The 19,753-nt window shown below is 37.2% G+C and overlaps 1 protein-coding gene across 1 annotated transcript in view; it reads left to right on the top strand.

Annotated features, from left to right (window-relative positions):
• MS3_00000980 (uncharacterized protein) overlaps positions 1 to 17,677 on the top strand; it is a 61,359-nt gene extending 43,682 nt beyond the window's left edge. The window contains exons 14-16 of the mRNA XM_051208537.1: positions 9,649 to 10,308; positions 12,521 to 13,355; positions 16,040 to 17,677. Coding sequence (XP_051075559.1) covers positions 9,649 to 10,308; positions 12,521 to 13,355; positions 16,040 to 16,416 — 1,872 coding nt within the window. The 3' untranslated portion in view covers positions 16,417 to 17,677. The remainder of the gene's footprint in view (positions 1 to 9,648; positions 10,309 to 12,520; positions 13,356 to 16,039) is intronic.
• Positions 17,678 to 19,753: the final 2,076 nt, after the last annotated feature.

Raw genomic sequence — 19,753 nt, 5'->3', positions numbered from 1 at the left:
TATGTTCTTCAATTGTAGGAATGCGACCCTTGCTTTGCCGATCCTCGCTTTTACGTCTGCATCTGAACCTCCTTGTTCATCGATGATGCTTCCTAGGTATGTGAAGGACTCTACATCTTCCAGAGTTTCGCCATCAAGAGTGATTGGATTGCTGTTCTCCGCCTTGAATTTGAGGACCTTGGTTTTCCCTTTGTGTATGCTGAGGCCTACTGATGCAGAGACTGCTGCTACACTGGCTGTCTTCATCTGCATCTGTTCGTGTGTACGTGATAGGAGGGCTAGGTCGTCTGCGAAGTCCAAATCGTCTAATTGATTCTGAGCTGTCCATTGTATTCCGTGTTTTCCTTCAGATGTCGAGGTCTTCATAATCCAGTCGACCACCAGAAGAAAGAGGAAGGGAGAGAGTAAACAGCCTTGTCTGACTCCGGTCCTTACTTGGAATGCATCTGTCAGCTGTCCTCCATGCACTACTTTGCACTGTAGTCCGTCGTATGAGATCTGGATAATATTGACAATCTTCTGAGGAACTCCGTAGTGTCGAAGAAGTTTCCATAATGTCCTCCTATCTACACTGTCGAATGCCTTTTCATAATCAATGAAGTTGATGTATAGTGATGAGTTCCACTCAACTGATTGTTCGACGATGGTCCGTAGTGTTGCAATTTGGTCTGTGCACGACCGATCCTTACGGAATCCAGCTTGTTGATCTCGAAGTTGGGCGTCTACTGCATCCTTCATCCGGTTTAGCAACACTCTGTTGAAGACTTTCCCTGGTATTGACAGTAGTGTAATGCCTCTGTAGTTTTCACATTTGCTCAGATCTCCTTTCTTTGGAATCTTGACGAGGTGTCCTTCTTTCCAGTCCATCGGCACTTGTTCCTCCTCCCAAATCTTTTTGAATAGAAGGTATAGCATGCTTGTGGTTGCTTCGATGTCTGATTTCAGTGCTTCAGCTGGTATGTTGTCGGGTCCTGCTGCTTTCCCGTTCTTGATTTGTCTGACGGCCATTCTAATTTCTTCCTTCGTTGGTGGGTTGACATCTATAGGAAGATCTATGTGTGCTGCTTCGATGTCCGGTGGATTCATTGGAGCCGGCCTATTCAGGAGTTCCTCGAAGTATTCCACCCATCTGTTACGCTGATGTTGAATTTCGGTGATTGGCTTGCCTTCTTTGTCTTTGACCGGCCTCTCTGGTTTACTGTATTTCCCTGCTAGTTTCTTCGTTGTATCGTAAGGCTGTTTCATATTTCCTTCTCTAGCAGCTTTTTCTGCCGTCGTTGCTAGTTCTTCCACGTATTTCTTCTTGTCGGCTCTAATGCACCTCTTCACTTGTTTGTTTGCTTCTATGTATTCAGCTTGTGCTTGAACTTTCTCTGCTCGTGTTCGGCTGTTGTTAATTGCTGCCTTCTTGTTCTTCCTTTCTTTGATCTTGTCCAGTGTTTCTATAGAGATCCATTCCTTATGATGGTGTTTCTTTAGGCCCAGAACCTCTTGACACGTTGAAGTTAATGCTTCCTTGATGCCTTTCCAGTTGTCCTCCATACTAGTTTCTTCTTCTTTCAGTAGATCTTGTAAGGCTTGGAACCTGTTGTTGAGAGCTATCTTGAATTCATTGAGCTTGTCAGTATCTCGAAGGAAGGCTGTATTGAACCTTTGTAGTGCTGTTGGTCCACTTGTCCAGTTCTTTTTCAGCTTCAGTTTTAAATTGGCTACAACTAGGTGGTGATCTGAAGCTACGTCAGCACCTCTCCTGGTTCTTACATCTTCCATTGTCCTTCGGAATTTTTGTTGATGCAAATATGATCTATTTGGTTCTCTGTAGTGTGGTCCGGTGAGATCCATGTAGCTTTGTGTATACGTTTGTGTGGAAATATTGTGCCTCCTATGACCAATTTGTTGAATGCACATAGATTTGCAAATCTTTCTCCATTTTCGTTTCTCTGTCCCAGTCCATGTCGTCCCATGATATCTTCATATCCGGTGTTGTCTATTCCGACTTTGGCATTTAGATCTCCCATCAGAATAGTTAGGTCCTTTCTTCGGCATTTCTCAATGATTGACTGTAGCCGCTCGTAGAACTGATCTTTAATGTCGTCGTTGCTATCATTGGTGGGTGCATAACATTGGATAATATTCATTAAAATCCCCTCCTTCTTTGTTTTGAATGATGCTTTGATGATTCTGGATCCGTGAGACTCCCATCCTACAAGTGCATTTCGTGCTACTTTGGACAGCATAAGAGCGACTCCCTGAGTGTGTGGAGCATTGTCCTCCTCGTGACCGGAGTATAGCAGCATCTCTCCCGTAGCTAGCCTTTTCTGTCCAGCTTGGGTCCAGTGGGTTTCGCTGATTCCCAGTACTGCTAAGTTGTATCTCCTCATTTCCATTGCTATTTGACTGGTCTTCCCGGTTTCCCACATTGTTCGAACGTTCCATGTACCTATAAAAATTTTTGCTCTGGTTGTTAGAAGGGGCATCGGCCTCGTGGCTTCCGAAGGAACTCGGCTTTCACCATGAAGCGTCATAATTCTTCTAACTGAAGACCTTCTAACTCCCAGGGCAGAGTTTAAATGGTTTGAATAATTTTTTCTGGTAAGCGTTTTTAGCGAGTTAGTTTTCTACGGGATGGGGACGCTAACCCCATGCCCAACCCTCCTCCTTTACCCGGGCTTGGGACCGGCAGTAACCCTGTTAGAGCTACAGGCGGAGTTATGTACACCATTATTAACTATTAATTATGCTTCTTTCAAGAGATTATTACGTACTGGGAACAGAAAAACTCAAGTGTAAAGCATGCAATTTTTTGTAGTCATTAAAAGATGAATTCATTGTTTAACAGATAAAGCAACTAACAAAAGTAAAGGAAAACTAATAAGGTAGAAGAGATTGTAATCTAGATTTACGCAATAATTTTGTGAATGATCTCAAGTGCTGTTAAAGTTATAATAACGGTTATTGCTTCCCGATTTCTCAAATCGTAAATGAATACTTCTTTTTATGACACTTCAAATACCATGATAAGACTGAGAATGGGGTAAAGTCCGCTCTCCCTCTCGAAATGCTCTCACATGACCAAGCGTATACAGCCATTGCCAGGGAAGTCCTACTCATTGCCTTCTCGTGGCACTATTGTTGTTTACCAAATTGAGAGGACGAAAAGCAAGTGTTCGGCGCTTTACCCGGATTGGTGGATATAGGGGAGTTTGAAAACCCTGATTCCAAACCAATGGTGCACATGGGCTTCAAGATCCTGAGGGAAAAAAGGCGTATGAACTAATTATTGGTCACCGGCTACCATGGGACTGCATCTCCTAACGTCGCTCCACTGCTTTTTGGATCAGACCTTTAGGTCGAACGTTCCGGAGAGTATCACAGCACACACACAAATCAAGTGACTTGTGTTGTGCATATGTATTCGGTGCCCCTTTGTACCAATATTTGTGTTCAAATAAATAAATAAACAGTCTTGAGGATGAAGATATATCATCACAGAGATTAAGGGATAACTGCTTGAAGTTAGTTAGTTGTTAGTAGATTACGACGTTTCACCACTTCACATTTTACGTCCTAATATCGGCATAGAAAATCCATGGAGCAAAGTAAGCTGCTCTATTTTCGAGTTGGAGATTTTAAAAAACCCCTCTGGTTGTAAGAACTCCGCCTGTAGCTCTAACAGGGTTACTGCCGGTCCCAAGCCCGGGTAAAGGAGGAGGGTTGGGCATGGGGTTAGCGTCCCCATCCCGTAGAAAACTAACTCGCTAAAAAAACGCTTACCAGAAAAAATTATTCAAACCATTTAAACTCTGCCCTGGGAGTTAGAAGGTCTTCAGTTAGAAGAATTATGACGCTTCATGGTGAAAGCCGAGTTCCTTCGGAAGCCACGAGGCCGATGCCCCTTCTAACAACCAGAGCAAAAATTTTTATAGGTACATGGAACGTTCGAACAATGTGGGAAACCGGGAAGACCAGTCAAATAGCAATGGAAATGAGGAGATACAACTTAGCAGTACTGGGAATCAGCGAAACCCACTGGACCCAAGCTGGACAGAAAAGGCTAGCTACGGGAGAGATGCTGCTATACTCCGGTCACGAGGAGGACAATGCTCCACACACTCAGGGAGTCGCTCTTATGCTGTCCAAAGTAGCACGAAATGCACTTGTAGGATGGGAGTCTCACGGATCCAGAATCATCAAAGCATCATTCAAAACAAAGAAGGAGGGGATTTTAATGAATATTATCCAATGTTATGCACCCACCAATGATAGCAACGACGACATTAAAGATCAGTTCTACGAGCGGCTACAGTCAATCATTGAGAAATGCCGAAGAAAGGACCTAACTATTCTGATGGGAGATCTAAATGCCAAAGTCGGAATAGACAACACCGGATATGAAGATATCATGGGACGACATGGACTGGGACAGAGAAACGAAAATGGAGAAAGATTTGCAAATCTATGTGCATTCAACAAATTGGTCATAGGAGGCACAATATTTCCACACAAACGTATACACAAAGCTACATGGATCTCACCGGACCACACTACCGAGAACCAAATAGATCATATTTGCATCAACAAAAAATTCCGAAGGACAATGGAAGATGTAAGAACCAGGAGAGGTGCTGACGTAGCTTCAGATCACCACCTAGTTGTAGCCAATTTAAAACTGAAGCTGAAAAAGAACTGGACAAGTGGACCAACAGCACTACAAAGGTTCAATACAGCCTTCCTTCGAGATACTGACAAGCTCAATGAATTCAAGATAGCTCTCAACAACAGGTTCCAAGCCTTACAAGATCTACTGAAAGAAGAAGAAACTAGTATGGAGGACAACTGGAAAGGCATCAAGGAAGCATTAACTTCAACGTGTCAAGAGGTTCTGGGCCTAAAGAAACACCATCATAAGGAATGGATCTCTATAGAAACACTGGACAAGATCAAAGAAAGGAAGAACAAGAAGGCAGCAATTAACAACAGCCGAACACGAGCAGAGAAAGTTCAAGCACAAGCTGAATACATAGAAGCAAACAAACAAGTGAAGAGGTGCATTAGAGCCGACAAGAAGAAATACGTGGAAGAACTAGCAACGACGGCAGAAAAAGCTGCTAGAGAAGGAAATATGAAACAGCCTTACGATACAACGAAGAAACTAGCAGGGAAATACAGTAAACCAGAGAGGCCGGTCAAAGACAAAGAAGGCAAGCCAATCACCGAAATTCAACATCAGCGTAACAGATGGGTGGAATACTTCGAGGAACTCCTGAATAGGCCGGCTCCAATGAATCCACCGGACATCGAAGCAGCACACATAGATCTTCCTATAGATGTCAACCCACCAACGAAGGAAGAAATTAGAATGGCCGTCAGACAAATCAAGAACGGGAAAGCAGCAGGACCCGACAACATACCAGCTGAAGCACTGAAATCAGACATCGAAGCAACCACAAGCATGCTATACCTTCTATTCAAAAAGATTTGGGAGGAGGAACAAGTGCCGATGGACTGGAAAGAAGGACACCTCGTCAAGATTCCAAAGAAAGGAGATCTGAGCAAATGTGAAAACTACAGAGGCATTACACTACTGTCAATACCAGGGAAAGTCTTCAACAGAGTGTTGCTAAACCGGATGAAGGATGCAGTAGACGCCCAACTTCGAGATCAACAAGCTGGATTCCGTAAGGATCGGTCGTGCACAGACCAAATTGCAACACTACGGACCATCGTCGAACAATCAGTTGAGTGGAACTCATCACTATACATCGACTTCATTGATTATGAAAAGGCATTCGACAGTGTAGATAGGAGGACATTATGGAAACTTCTTCGACACTACGGAGTTCCTCAGAAGATTGTCAATATTATCCAGATCTCATACGACGGACTACAGTGCAAAGTAGTGCATGGAGGACAGCTGACAGATGCATTCCAAGTAAGGACCGGAGTCAGACAAGGCTGTTTACTCTCTCCCTTCCTCTTTCTTCTGGTGGTCGACTGGATTATGAAGACCTCGACATCTGAAGGAAAACACGGAATACAATGGACAGCTCAGAATCAATTAGACGATTTGGACTTCGCAGACGACCTAGCCCTCCTATCACGTACACACGAACAGATGCAGATGAAGACAGCCAGTGTAGCAGCAGTCTCTGCATCAGTAGGCCTCAGCATACACAAGGGGAAAACCAAGGTCCTCAAATTCAAGGCGGAGAACAGCAATCCAATCACTCTTGATGGCGAAACTCTGGAAGATGTAGAGTCCTTCACATACCTAGGAAGCATCATCGATGAACAAGGAGGTTCAGATGCAGACGTAAAAGCGAGGATCGGCAAAGCAAGGGTCGCATTCCTACAATTGAAGAACATATGGAACTCAAAACAACTTTCAACCAATATCAAAGTGAGAATCTTCAATACGAACGTCAAGGCAGTTCTACTGTATGGAGCTGAAACTTGGAGAACTACAACAACCACAATCAAGAAAGTACAAGTATTTATAAATAGCTGCCTACGCAAGATACTCAACATCCACTGGCCGGATACCATCAGCAATAGCCTTCTGTGGGAGAGAACAAAGCAACTTCCAGCTGAAGAAGAAATTAGGAAAAGACGATGGAAATGGATAGGACATACATTACGCAAACCGTCAAACTGCATCACGAGGCAAGCCCTAACTTGGAACCCTGAAGGGAAGCGAAAAAGAGGAAGGCCAAAGAACACATTGCGTCGGATAATAGAAGCAGATATGAAAAGGATGAATTACAACTGGACGGAGCTAGAAAGGATTGCCCAGGACAGGGTTGGATGGAGAATGCTGGTGAGTGGCCTATGCTCCTTCACGAGGAGTAACAGGCGTAAGTAAGTAAGTAAGTCTGGTTGTAAGAAGGCAACATCGTGTCGGGTGCGATTTGTTTGAAGAGAAACACCTTACCACTACCACACAGTACAACTAACATTATGGCTTTGACCTTATACTTTAATTTTCTTACTCTGCTCTTCAACAAATTCATCTAGCATGGTAGGATCTAAAAAAATAAACAAGTATTCCAGCCTATTTCAACCTGAATGGATCATCATAATCAGTAATATCAATCACCATGTCAATGTATGTGCTACGATTGGATCAACGATAGGTAAAGCATTTGTAAATGAAGACAGAGGACAACAAAAGGCATTCATTAAATAGTCATTAAGCAAAATAAAGATGTTTCAACGGAGAAAATTTTCTTTTTGACGATACCATTGACTAGAACCGTGTAATTTTATTAATCTACTTATTTTTCACGTACATTAGTCTTTAATAAGAATAGAACTACTGCATCATTCATTAGCAGTAATATTTAAAAAAAAATCAATCTGAATTCTAAGTTGCGTAATAGTTTATAGTAATGAATTAACACGTAGAAACATGGTACGAAGCAATAAGTGTCAAAATAAGATTTAGAAAAACAATGATTCACTTAGAGAATATGAAATGATGACAAAGAGAAAGCAAATATATGTCAAGCAATAATTAACAAAATACGAAGGAATGTTAAGATCATGGTAAACTAAGAAGTTCGATATAACAGAAGAATTTATATGTTTCGTTTTGAATTAGCTCAATGATCTAGAGGTTAAGCGTCCTTGCGGAAGATCGGAAGTTCCTTAGCTCGATTCTCACGTGCGGGGTTTTAAATGAGTATAGCTGGGGAGTTCCATGCTAGGATGAAACGGTTATCCTATGCTTTCACGTTTTCAATGGTCGTCTAACATTGATCGGTTCATGATTTCAATGAAATTCAATAATCTCCACAACGATATACTAATAAATAATTACATGTTGTACTCCTTGATTTATCTATTTTTCAATTACTGACTACCAATGTTAGAGTAGTAGTCCATCAACATTAACTTTTCTCATTCCATTACTAATTATGAATATTTTATTTGAATGGTTGAGATCATGAGTCAGTTGAAGCTAGACCACCAACATATGAAATTACTATAATATCCACAAAACCCCTTCTGATATTAATTAACATATTCTCACTTGTGACTAGCTTCAAGAGGTATATCCTGGAGTTCTAGTGAGAAGCAGTGACCAGTGGAGTTCAACCAGGTCTGCAGTGAGATAGTAACTCACTGATGACAATGGTGGGTGTGTCGCTGAATTTTGTGGATTAGTTGAAGTTAGACATTAACACTGTTGGATTCCGGCTCACTGGTTTGGTTGTTAAGCCCTGGGTTCGAATCTCGTGGAGAGGGTGAGTTCTTGTTTGCACATTGCTGAGGAGTCCCACCATAGGACGAGACGGCCGTCCATTGTTTCAAGGGTCTCCATGTTGGTCTAGCTTCAACTAACTCATGATCTCAACCATTGAAATTACTATAATATCCACAAATTCCCTTCTGATAATATTTTATTTGTCTATTCAATACCCCTGTGTCATATACAGTTGATTTTCTTAAATTCAAAGTTTAATTAGTGTAAATACAGGAAACAATAAACTATTTTCTCAATCATTTTATTTCTGACGTTTCGTAACTTAATCTAAGCCACTTCTTCAGAGCAAATAAATAATCGAAATAAATGAACACAAGTTTATTTGGAACTATCTAGTCCAACCTCGGCATTGATACCTATATTGTTTTTTACAAAATATTTGTATTTTTCAATGTTCCAGTTATATATGTTTAGAAATTCTTTTCTTATTCTCTCTCCTTACTCTATTCTCTATCCATAACCAATTACTTTACAAATAAGTTATTGACTTTGTACAATAATAATAATAAGGAAATTGGAAAAAAATAGGGGGTAAATCATTTTTTTGTTGTCCAACAATTCGTTGGAAACTATTGTGGTGATGATATATCCTAACTGATGTGTATTGTTGTACAAATGAATAATTCGTTAGATTTCTTATGTTCAATTTATATTTATATCAGTTTCTTTGGTTATTCACTAACTGAATGCTATCTACTTAGTAGGTTATGTGAAGACTTTCGTACAAAATAACATCTATTAGAAAATCTGTTAGAGATTCGAAAAGCTCGTTTGGCTTTTGCCAACTTCTATGAATCCGGTGTTCATCTTGTTGTGCTAATGAGGTATGGCAACTTGGAGCGACGTGTATTTGTGCCTGGTTCTTACGTTGTAGCTGAGTGATTGGAAAATCTATCTACAGCCATAAAGCACTAGTGAAAAGGTCTGTCGTTGCAATTTAAAGATTTTTCAAAATTTTTTACCTATACTTGGGTAAATGATCAAGTCCGAGATAGTCAGGTTTTTTGTTTAGTAGGATATCACTCAATAAGTTATTATCTTCAACTTGACTTACTTGACTGTACATTTCACAACGCTTTCTATTGGGACTTTGTGAAACCTATTTTAATACTATATATAATCGATCAAATGATTATCATCAATCAAGGTTGTCAATTCACTCTTTTCAGAAACTGTTTTATTTCATTCATAGTTATTCCCCAACATCTCTAATCATTGTTCTACCCACTCATAGATTCCGTCCATTCAACCCTACTTCAGTCAATTCATTAGACATCAGGATAATGAAATGCACAGAAATTAAGCTATTGTTCCAGTTATCTTTTTTCTAAACAAAATTTGTCAATTATTTCTCATAATTATTTTCTTTTTTTTTTCCTCAGACTGTTGTTTCAGATCTAATGAAATCATGTGATGATGTCAATGAAAAGCAACATAATTCTAATTACCAACTAGTTACTGATATCACTATTACTACTGATAGTAATGATAATAACAACTCTCAATCAATTAGCAATGCTTCCAGTTTAGAGCTTTTACCAAAATTCACCGACTTGGAACAGTCTATTCCATTCGATAATGATGATGATGATGATGATGATAATAATAATAATACAAAGGCTAATAATAATAATAATAATAATAATAATAATAAGTCCAATAAAATGATTGTAACTAAATCAGTAGAATCGAGTAATTGTTCACCATCCCCTACATGTGTTACTAATCAAATATCAAATAAAACATCTTCTACATCTAATATACAATCAGTGAAGTATTATCATCCACATCAATTGTCAAATAATAAATTAAACAATTCAAAAGTCACTAACCATACTACTACTACTACTACTACTACTACTAATAATAATAATAATAATAATAATAATAATAATAATAATAATAATGTTTATGGATTAGAAAAAACTGTAGTGTCACCTATTTCAAATCAATTCTCTTCAAATAAACCAACCAGTATTATGAATAAACAAAATGACAATGGTAACAAGAAAAACAATCCAAATATTCGAAATAAAATTCAAGTAATTTTATGAGTTTTTTCCTTATTATTATTATTATGTTACTTTTTTTCTACCTTTTGATTCTATTGTGGGATTCCTTAACAGTGCGCAACCATGATCCCGCTCGCGTACACAGGGCCTTCAGTTTTACACGTGAACACTCAACCTCTAGACCGTTGAGCCGGCAATAGAACGAAACGGTCGTCTAGTGTTTTCAGGTTTTCAACGGTGGTCTAATATCAATCGGTTCATGATCTCGATCAAAAAAACTTTATAATCTCCACAACCCTATTTTCGTTGTGATTTTAATAAAGTGATTGAAATTAGTTGAGAAAAAAAGAGCTCTGGACCAATGCTTCAGACTGTTTGATACTCTTTAATCAAACATATCTACATTTTTCGATGAATTAACGCACCTCCCCGTGAGATTTACCCCAAATTATTTTGGCTAATGATCGGTTAGCATTATGGACTAGACAGGTATGACATTAGCCATCATACCGGTGATGATTAATGTAAATATCTCAGTCCTACAGGATGTCAGTAACGGCTTGGATTGCTCCATGAAGTCACTGACAAGTGGACTGAGTGAGCCATGTTGGTAGGTGTACACTACCTGGTTGGGATCCGCAAGACGATAGCAACCGATGGCTAGAGACCTTGAATGATATGGCTGAAAATCGTTTGTAATGGCGCAGGTGCATCCACTCTTTGTGTTCTCCCAAATTCTAATCTTCTGAATTCTTCATGTCTTTTATTTTCGTAATTTATTTCACCTGATTATACTCTTTAAATAATATCTTCAAATCCTAATGTTTCCGATTACTGCTTATACTTTTACTACCTTTACCACTATGGTATTTGAATCGATAACTGCATCTGTGTGCTAATGTGTTATGGCAACTTGAACTGATTTACGTACGTACGAAGTTCCACGTTGTTACCAACTGAATACTGACTGAATGGCTCAGTGAAAGCGTCCTAAAAAGATTAAACTGCGTCATAAGATGATACTCCAGTCCCGCCAGGGTCGTAGATACACCTTGCCAACAAGAGCCAACTTGTGCGAAACCTAGGTAGTAAACCTTACTCCCAACTATCTTAAACCACCTAAAGTAATCACATGTTATGGTTTGTGAAGTAAGAGTTTATCACAGTGGTTAAACATCAAGGAGCATTGGACATTATTTTATCCATAATATGAGAATATTCCCTATCAGTATTCACGTGAGATTCCCACGGATCGAACACCGGAGCGTCAATTCTCACAGTAAGTGTATTTTTACTCATACACCATTGAGTCTTGTTCAATAATGGAATATATAAATTACTGAAATAGATATTAATTAGAATTCAGCTTTCCACCACTCTTGTCGTTATCGGTTTGATTTCCGTTACAAGCAGTTGAACAGTAGTACCATTGGCTTAAAGTGGGTATATAAACGTTTACATTTGGTAGGCTACAATATTAGAGAACAATGTAGTGAACGGGAACACAATTGGGGATAATGGAATGTATTTGAACACAATATTACGGAACATCTTAGTAAAATCTGAGAACCAAACAGTAAATACTTCAGTTGCAAAATATCAGTCATTTGTCTCAAACTTAACTGTTCCTTCTACAAAATGTCAGTCAGTCGTCTCAGACTTCATTGTTCTTTCGTTCTCACACCAATCATTCTTTGATCTTCTTAACCTTCTGCTTCCAGGCATTTCACTTTCGATTGATGATACGTACTATTTATATCTGTCAATATCAGTAGCACACACAGGGATATCTTTGTGTTCTTTCATCACAAAATAAATACTCCATTACTGATATGTACCAATGATTAATTTGATCATAGATCATTAAATTGTTGATCCAATTCTTCATCATTATTCAACCTATCTCCAGAAACTCATCAGCACATGTCTGAAAAAGACGTTTTGGCATAGTCATCTTTTAGCCTACTAAAGAGAGTGCATGTAGTTCACAATAAATCGTTTTATATTCTAAAAATAAAGGCTTTGAATAAGAAGAGTAGATTGTAATTCTTTGATCATACATGCTTTCCAAGCGAATGTGTTGAAATTACGACTGTACACAAAATCTTATCCGATATTATGCTCGTTATCCAAATATTAAGTAAACTTTACCGATTACAAGGAAGTAACACTGAATTATATTTACACAATTAAGTTTAAATTATCTGTTTTCTATGTTTTCCAATCTACATCGTATTTTTAGTCTAACCTTGTGAATCACACAAGCTCCTCGATCAGCAGTGGTAATACCGTTTACAAATACAAGAAGAATGTTATTCATCCTACTACAACAATGAACAATATGCATAAAACTACAATTAATCCGTATAATAAAAATACTGCTAAAAATTCCACTAAAAGTGTTATCAAACAACACCAACAACATCATCGTATTGCAATGACAGAACCACCGTCTGTACAAGGTCATTCTTTAGCCAGTAGTCGTTCAGTATCTGCTGCAAGTTCAATATCTAATTTGAAGTCGGTTAACACATTAAATAATGAATCTAATATTCAACCTCCACGTAGTAGTAATATTCCCAAAGCTACTAGTATTCAACAAATATCTGTGGAGTCGGTCTATGCAGCTCTTGTTAAACAGGATAAGTCATTGATGAATCAACACTCATCAAATCGCACAACTAATACAACAAAAAACAATAATACTCATAAACTTGCCAGTAAAACTCCAAATACTGGGTTATATGCAAAAAATACATCTAATCATCGGTCATTGAATACAGTTGGTCGTTCGAATCATCCTTCTGAACGTCTTACCTCAGTTGAAGAAGGAATACCATTAACAACAAAATTGCAACAGTCTAAATATAATTATTCACTTCATGACTCTAATGATTGCATACCTAATGCTTTGTCCTGTGGAAATTCCACTGTTGCTTCAAACACTAAAACACCTGATGGTACACTGTCAGCAACAACGGAATTGTTTGGATCTGGTACAATTTCAAAAAATGACAATAACACACAAGCATCAGATGTTCCTAAACCTATTCGTGGTGGACGAAAATCTTTAATAGGTTCGTCGAAATTTGAGATTCATTTGTTTGTTTATTCTCTTTTTAAACCATCATGAAAACTAACGGATTTATATAGTAAACGTTATGACATCAGTCCATAATTTTAATGACTGTGTTAGGATGGGCTGTGTTAATGGTTGTAAACTACCTGGTTAGGGTCTACACGATAACCACAAACAAATAATTCAAGGCTCATAATCGGTCACAGTAGCACAGATGCGTCTAGTCTGTTATCAACCTTTAGATCTTGAGTTTTGACATTCTTTCGTACATAATTTTTTTGGGGATTTTATTCTTTAATGTTAGATCTTTCTCACTATCCTTTATAATACTGCTATTTCGATATTTTCGCTATATTCTTTGTTAATTTCTTCTTGTTATAACAACACATATTTGTGTTAGGCTATATGTTGATTGTGACTGACTGACCATATACATGTGATAGTTCATTGCATTGTATAATCTCCAATCCAGTCAACCATCAATCATAATCATCTGCATTGATTGCTCAATACTCAATAATTTCACTTATTGGTGCTACATTTGGCTTGCCCTTTTCCAGCTTTCTTGCAACCCGTTCCTACACGTACAAATATCTCATGCTATGGTCAGCGGTGGTTTGCCATATGTAATACATGTCTAATCCACTTCAGTTAATATAGATCCACAACTTCATCAACCAACTTTCCGTCTTCGCTTAATACGCCACATTTAATACCAAGATTGTTCACTCGGTGGTTCCGAAAGGATCTCGAGTGCTGTTGAAAGTATCTTAAAGTTCTGAATTCCTCACAAATTTGTTCTATCCCACTAACTTTCTCGAATTGTATCTTTCGTACCTAGTCTTTTCTATGACCACTAGTATTGTTATTACCTCTACTACTTTCGAATTAGCCCTGACAATTTCATCCTGCTGTTCTAGTGACGCATGAGAAATTAAGCCGATATTACACACGTGTCAGGTTCTACGTTGCATCTGACTGACAGTGATCCGAACATCATAAGCAAACGATACTTCAAAGATATATAATGAAGTACTATCAACCTATGAATGTTCTCCATCTTTAAAAAGACTGCGTTTCACAGTTAAACTCGTCTTTTCGTTGAGAGACACATATCTCACCTATACCATAGGTGGTGACTCAAGTTGACAAAATTCAAACAAGTCAAGTTGTTACCTATCGATTGTGTATGTTCATTGTGATAGATTTGAGTGATTTTTTTTGTTATTTCATATTTAAACATTTGTTTAATATACAACACAATGATACCATAGTGATTGTATTTCTCTTTTTACATCATAATTACTGGACATGATATAATTTTTGACACATTATAAACAATACCATATGTTTATATGTATTAATAGTAAAAATTGATATGACCTGATTGCACAAAACTCATACCTGGTAAATGAGTTAAATGTAGTGTGTATTAATATGTTTCTGTTAGCTGCTATAAATTTACTTCTATTATTTATTTATTTATTTTAGCACATAAATATTGGTACAACGAGGCACCAAATACATATGCACCACACAAATCTCATTTGATATGTGTGAGTGCTGTGATACTGCCCGAGTGCCCAAACCGAGACAGGTGGTTTCCTTAGAAAGCCACACCTGGAGCCTTCGACCTAAAAACCTCATCCACAAGGCAGTGGAGCATCGTAAGGAGATGCAGTCCCATGGCAGCCGGTGACCAATGATCAGTTCATATGTCATTTGTCCCTCCAGGATCCTGGAGACCATGTACACCATTGGTTTGGAATCAGGGTTTTCCAACTCCCTTAGGTAGATCCTCCACATCCATTAACCCGGTTAAAGCACCGGACATTCGCTTTTCGTCCTCTCATTTTGGTAAACAACAGTAGTGCCACGAGAAGGCAGTGAGTAGGACTTCCCTAGTAGTGTTTGTATGCACGTGGTTACTTGAGAGCATTTCGAGAGGTAGAGCGGACTCTCCCCACTCTCGGCCGTACCAGGGCTTTTGGGGGCTGGTAGAATCTTTCACTATGACCAATAGACAATATGATTTCCAGTCATATAGACGGCATCATTTTTTATTCAGAATTGTGGATATACGATTTGTTGATGAGTATTAATTACTATTGCAGTTTGGTTGAGAGTCTTTTATTTTTAGCTTATCACCTCTAACCTAACCTCTGCTTTACATCTAAATACTGTTTGTGATATTAAGTCTCAGACTAGCGACCATATTGCGTTTAGATCGATAGAATCTAAGAGAAGACAACTAGCATATACATTTGTATCATTGTGATTAACTCTGAACTATATCACTCAACGTCTCTAACTACGGATTGCGGTTATAGCACGGATCGCAAATGGATAGTCTGCATATACCTCAAAATAAAAGCCAATGATTTTATCAACTAATGCCACGTTTTTGACTATCTTTAACTTTCTTCCAACCTACTTCTATATCAGTCAATATCACCTGTCGAGGTAAGGAATGGTTCAAAACATGATTGATTTATGTACTAGTATCCTGAAACTTATCATATATGACATCTCAGTGTTCCGTCGGTAACTTAAAAAAAAACATCCAATGTGCTCAGTAAAGCAGTATATCTAATCTACTGCTAGTTGTTAAAAACCAGGAATTCAAATCTGTACACTTTCTGCAATTTCAATCAATAATATTATGTATTCTGTTTTATTTAGGTCGAAAAATCAGTCCATCAACTGTGAATATGATGAATATGTCGAATAATAGAATACCTGTTGCTGTGAAACCAATATCAGCTGTTAAACCAACACCACATTCTCTGTTGAATAATAATAATAATGACAATAAATTTAAAAAATCAGCCACTGAATCCTCAGTTGAATCAGATATTATTAATAATGATGAAGTGAAATCATCAAAACACAATAATGGTTATACAAAGTGTGAATATGAACAAAATTACCGTAATTACGATAAACCTATTCCAGGTAATAATAATGATGATGATATTAATGAAAAATTGGCGAATACACCTCCTGGAATGTGGATCGTTCGTGAAGATCTAGACGTAGTTATTGGTGATTTTCACTAGAAGGTTTGTTCTAAAATGTAAACAAAAAAATCAACCTCACAATTATTGCTCTGTTATCAATTATTCTCAATAGTAAAATACTCTATACACACCGGTTACTACACATTGTTTCTCTACTTCTCTGATTTTAAATTTATGCTTTTATATACTACTTTATTGTATTTTAGTAGTTTAAAATATTTGACTGCATTTTTCACTCATCAGATTAATGCTAATATTGCAAGAGTAGTTGAAATAATATTTTATTCTTTATCTACTATACTATTGACTATTTATTATTTTGAATTACTATCATCACTATTAATTTCTCTTTCAAAGTTATCTAACATTCACTCGCCTAATGCAAATTAAAACAAACAAAAATTCCAATTTATCTATTTATCATTTCTAAACGAGCAGGGTATATTTCTGCAGTACCATCTAAGAGAAATCTATACGTAAACGAGAACTCCTATAACCTTTTAAATACGCCTATGTTTATGTATTACAAGCTTCTTAAATTAGTTTTTTTTTACCTTCAGCTCCTTTACTCTCCAATATTTATGCTACTTGTAAGTAGTATATATATATATATACATACAACGTATTGATGAATCCATTATCGTTTTGTACAGAACCTCAAAATTGTCTTGCACATTCATGTACTTTTGTTTGTAGGTAGTCAATTTTGTTTGGTACTATCATGTTACAAATAACAAATTAATTAAACTAAACCAGTAGGGAATCATATTTGCTTCAACTGAAATTATAGCATTTATGTTAACTTTTAACCTTAAATTTTCTATCCTTCTTCATTATATTATTCGCTTATATTTATTGTTGATCCGACTCTTCTTTAATTGTCTAATGTAATCATGTTAAAGTCTGGGATGTGTTTCATAATGTGGAAATGGTTGGATGGGTTCTCTTATCTATATTATATTTGAACACGTTTTCAACCTTTTTTATTGTTGTCGTCGCATACTGGTTGTTCTTCTGCTTTTTGCTGATGTTCCACTCTAATATATTTCATCTTTATTCACATATTCTCTCTAACAAAATGTTTCTTGGCATTTCATTTTGTATAATGCAAACTATTTAATAGAGTTGTGCTTTTGATTGTTCGATTAGATTCAACCACTGTATCCATTTCTAACAGTTAGCTAACTCAACTATGAGAAGGATGGAGAGCACAGCTTTGTATGGAGCTTGATCATCGAAAGTTCAATGATAAAATCTACATCATGCATGTATAAGGGATTATCTGACAACAATAGTTGGGCAATGACTTCAGTTAGCTCATCCACTCGCTCTAGCATCTCACTTTCCATAATTCATTGAGGTTGCATGTAATTGTAGTGAAAGTTGAAGGAATTCTCTGTATTTCTAAGTGCTAATTAATATTGATAAGGTTAGCTTAGTGGTATAGGGACTTATTCATCATGTGTCCGACCATCAGATGCGGGGTCATCGGTGAGCACTTCTGAGAAGCCTTATACTACGACGAAATGGCGGTCCAGTGCATCTAGTTTATCAGTGGTGGTCTATTTAAGATAAGTTTGTGGTTTAAACTGTTAAAATAATACAAAACTGTTGAAAAATGTCATTTGAGTGGTTAGTATTACTATCGATTAGTTAACAGTGTTAAACCTATCGAAGCGTCTAATTCCACGATTGAGATATGCGCGAAATCGTAGTTCACAAAATACCGATCCTCAACTCATGAGCTTTCTGTGGTGCCTAGCTCGTCTGTAGGTCTGAAAGAAAAGGAGCTGAAACCTGTGTTTAACCTTGATAACAGTTTATCAACAAGCAAAAAAGAATCAAACGAATATGAGAACCATCACGTTTAAACAGAGATTAAGCGACTACAGAAATTGAGACTAACTGCCAAAGGTACCGAGAGAGAGAGTAGTTCTAATGATAATACAATAAATGTTATATGTTAATATTTTAGAATATTAGACGACTAACTCTCCTCACAACATGCGCCTAGAAATTACCAAAATACAACTATTTACTGAATACTAATAAGTAGTACAAAACAATACTAAAAAAACTAGTTGGTGGGGCGGGAGAACGTGGAGCCCGTTTTCTTTATCTTCACCATGACATTAAGTGGATTAATCAGTTAAAGTAGATAGCTGTGTTAAAATAAGTGGTTGAGTGACTACAAATTGGATTGACTATGAAGACTGAATGCTCTCGTTGCAAAGTCATTCAATCGAGAGATTTCACCACATGCTAACATAGTGCTTATTAGTCTATACTTTCATGATTTCTACTGGGTATAAAAGGCAATTTCCTGAAGAGTTGGTCAATTTAAATGATTTTTAATAAACAATTTTGTATGAGTGATAAATGTTTACCTTGAACCGTCTAACAGTATTATTAATTACTCCTTAGTAAATCGGTGGACCTGTTTGGTATGTCAGCCCGAACTAAATGTAGATCTCTGTTTCCCTATTCCTATCTGACACACATCAGCAGCCACTGACTGTAGTGATCAGAACAAATACTTGCTTACTGTAATTTGTCGGTGAATTATGGAGTAATAATTTCATCCTTGATATCTCCAGAGTTATTCACCAGCTTATATCACAGAGTGACTTTTGTTAAGATAGCCAGTGGGTACCAGACAATTTTCTTTTCCTAGTATAAGGCTTCTCAGCCATGCCAATTAGTGATTTAACTAGGTTTTTAACCCGGATACCTCAGAGTTTATAGCGAGAACACCGAACAATTTGAACTAAATAATGTGAATTCATTTTATTTCATCTTAAAACTTATTCTAGCTTCTGGATGGACACGCTAACTTATTCATTCTTCTTGTGTCACGTTTTGATTATTCACGTATCAACCTTAACTGTTTTATGTAAGTGTATGTGTGTGCCTTTCATATGATATTCATCATATGTCTGTAACTTATTTTTGTGTGACTATAAATAATGATTAACACTTGATTAAATCGAGTTGGTTCACTCACCTTCTGCACTGAGTGTCATTTCGCTCCATACTCTTCGCTTCATTCGCTGTGGTTCTCTGATTGTCTATTCCGATCAACGAGTGTACAAAATATATGTACTCGAAGATCGATCCTCTCATGGAATGGACAATTCAGTAGAAATGTCTAGATAGTCATTTAATTTAAGGTAATCAGGATTTGGTTCTTCTAAATACTTTCTTCAAATTCATTACGAATCTAATTAGTGGATACCAGGTCGCTAGGAAAATCAACATCTAACAAAATTGGATTAGATTTTCGATCATAACTTGATTCATTCGACATATCTTTCTCATTTTTATAAGAAATCTAATAAGTTGGTTCAATATAAATTTCTGTCTCTCAATGATTTTC

Source organism: Schistosoma haematobium, chromosome 1, assembly GCF_000699445.3.
Source record: "Schistosoma haematobium chromosome 1, whole genome shotgun sequence".
Classification (NCBI taxonomy): Eukaryota; Metazoa; Platyhelminthes; class Trematoda; order Strigeidida; family Schistosomatidae; genus Schistosoma; species Schistosoma haematobium.
The sequence above is the reverse complement of the archived record's forward strand: the minus strand, read 5'-3'. Positions and strand labels throughout refer to the sequence as shown.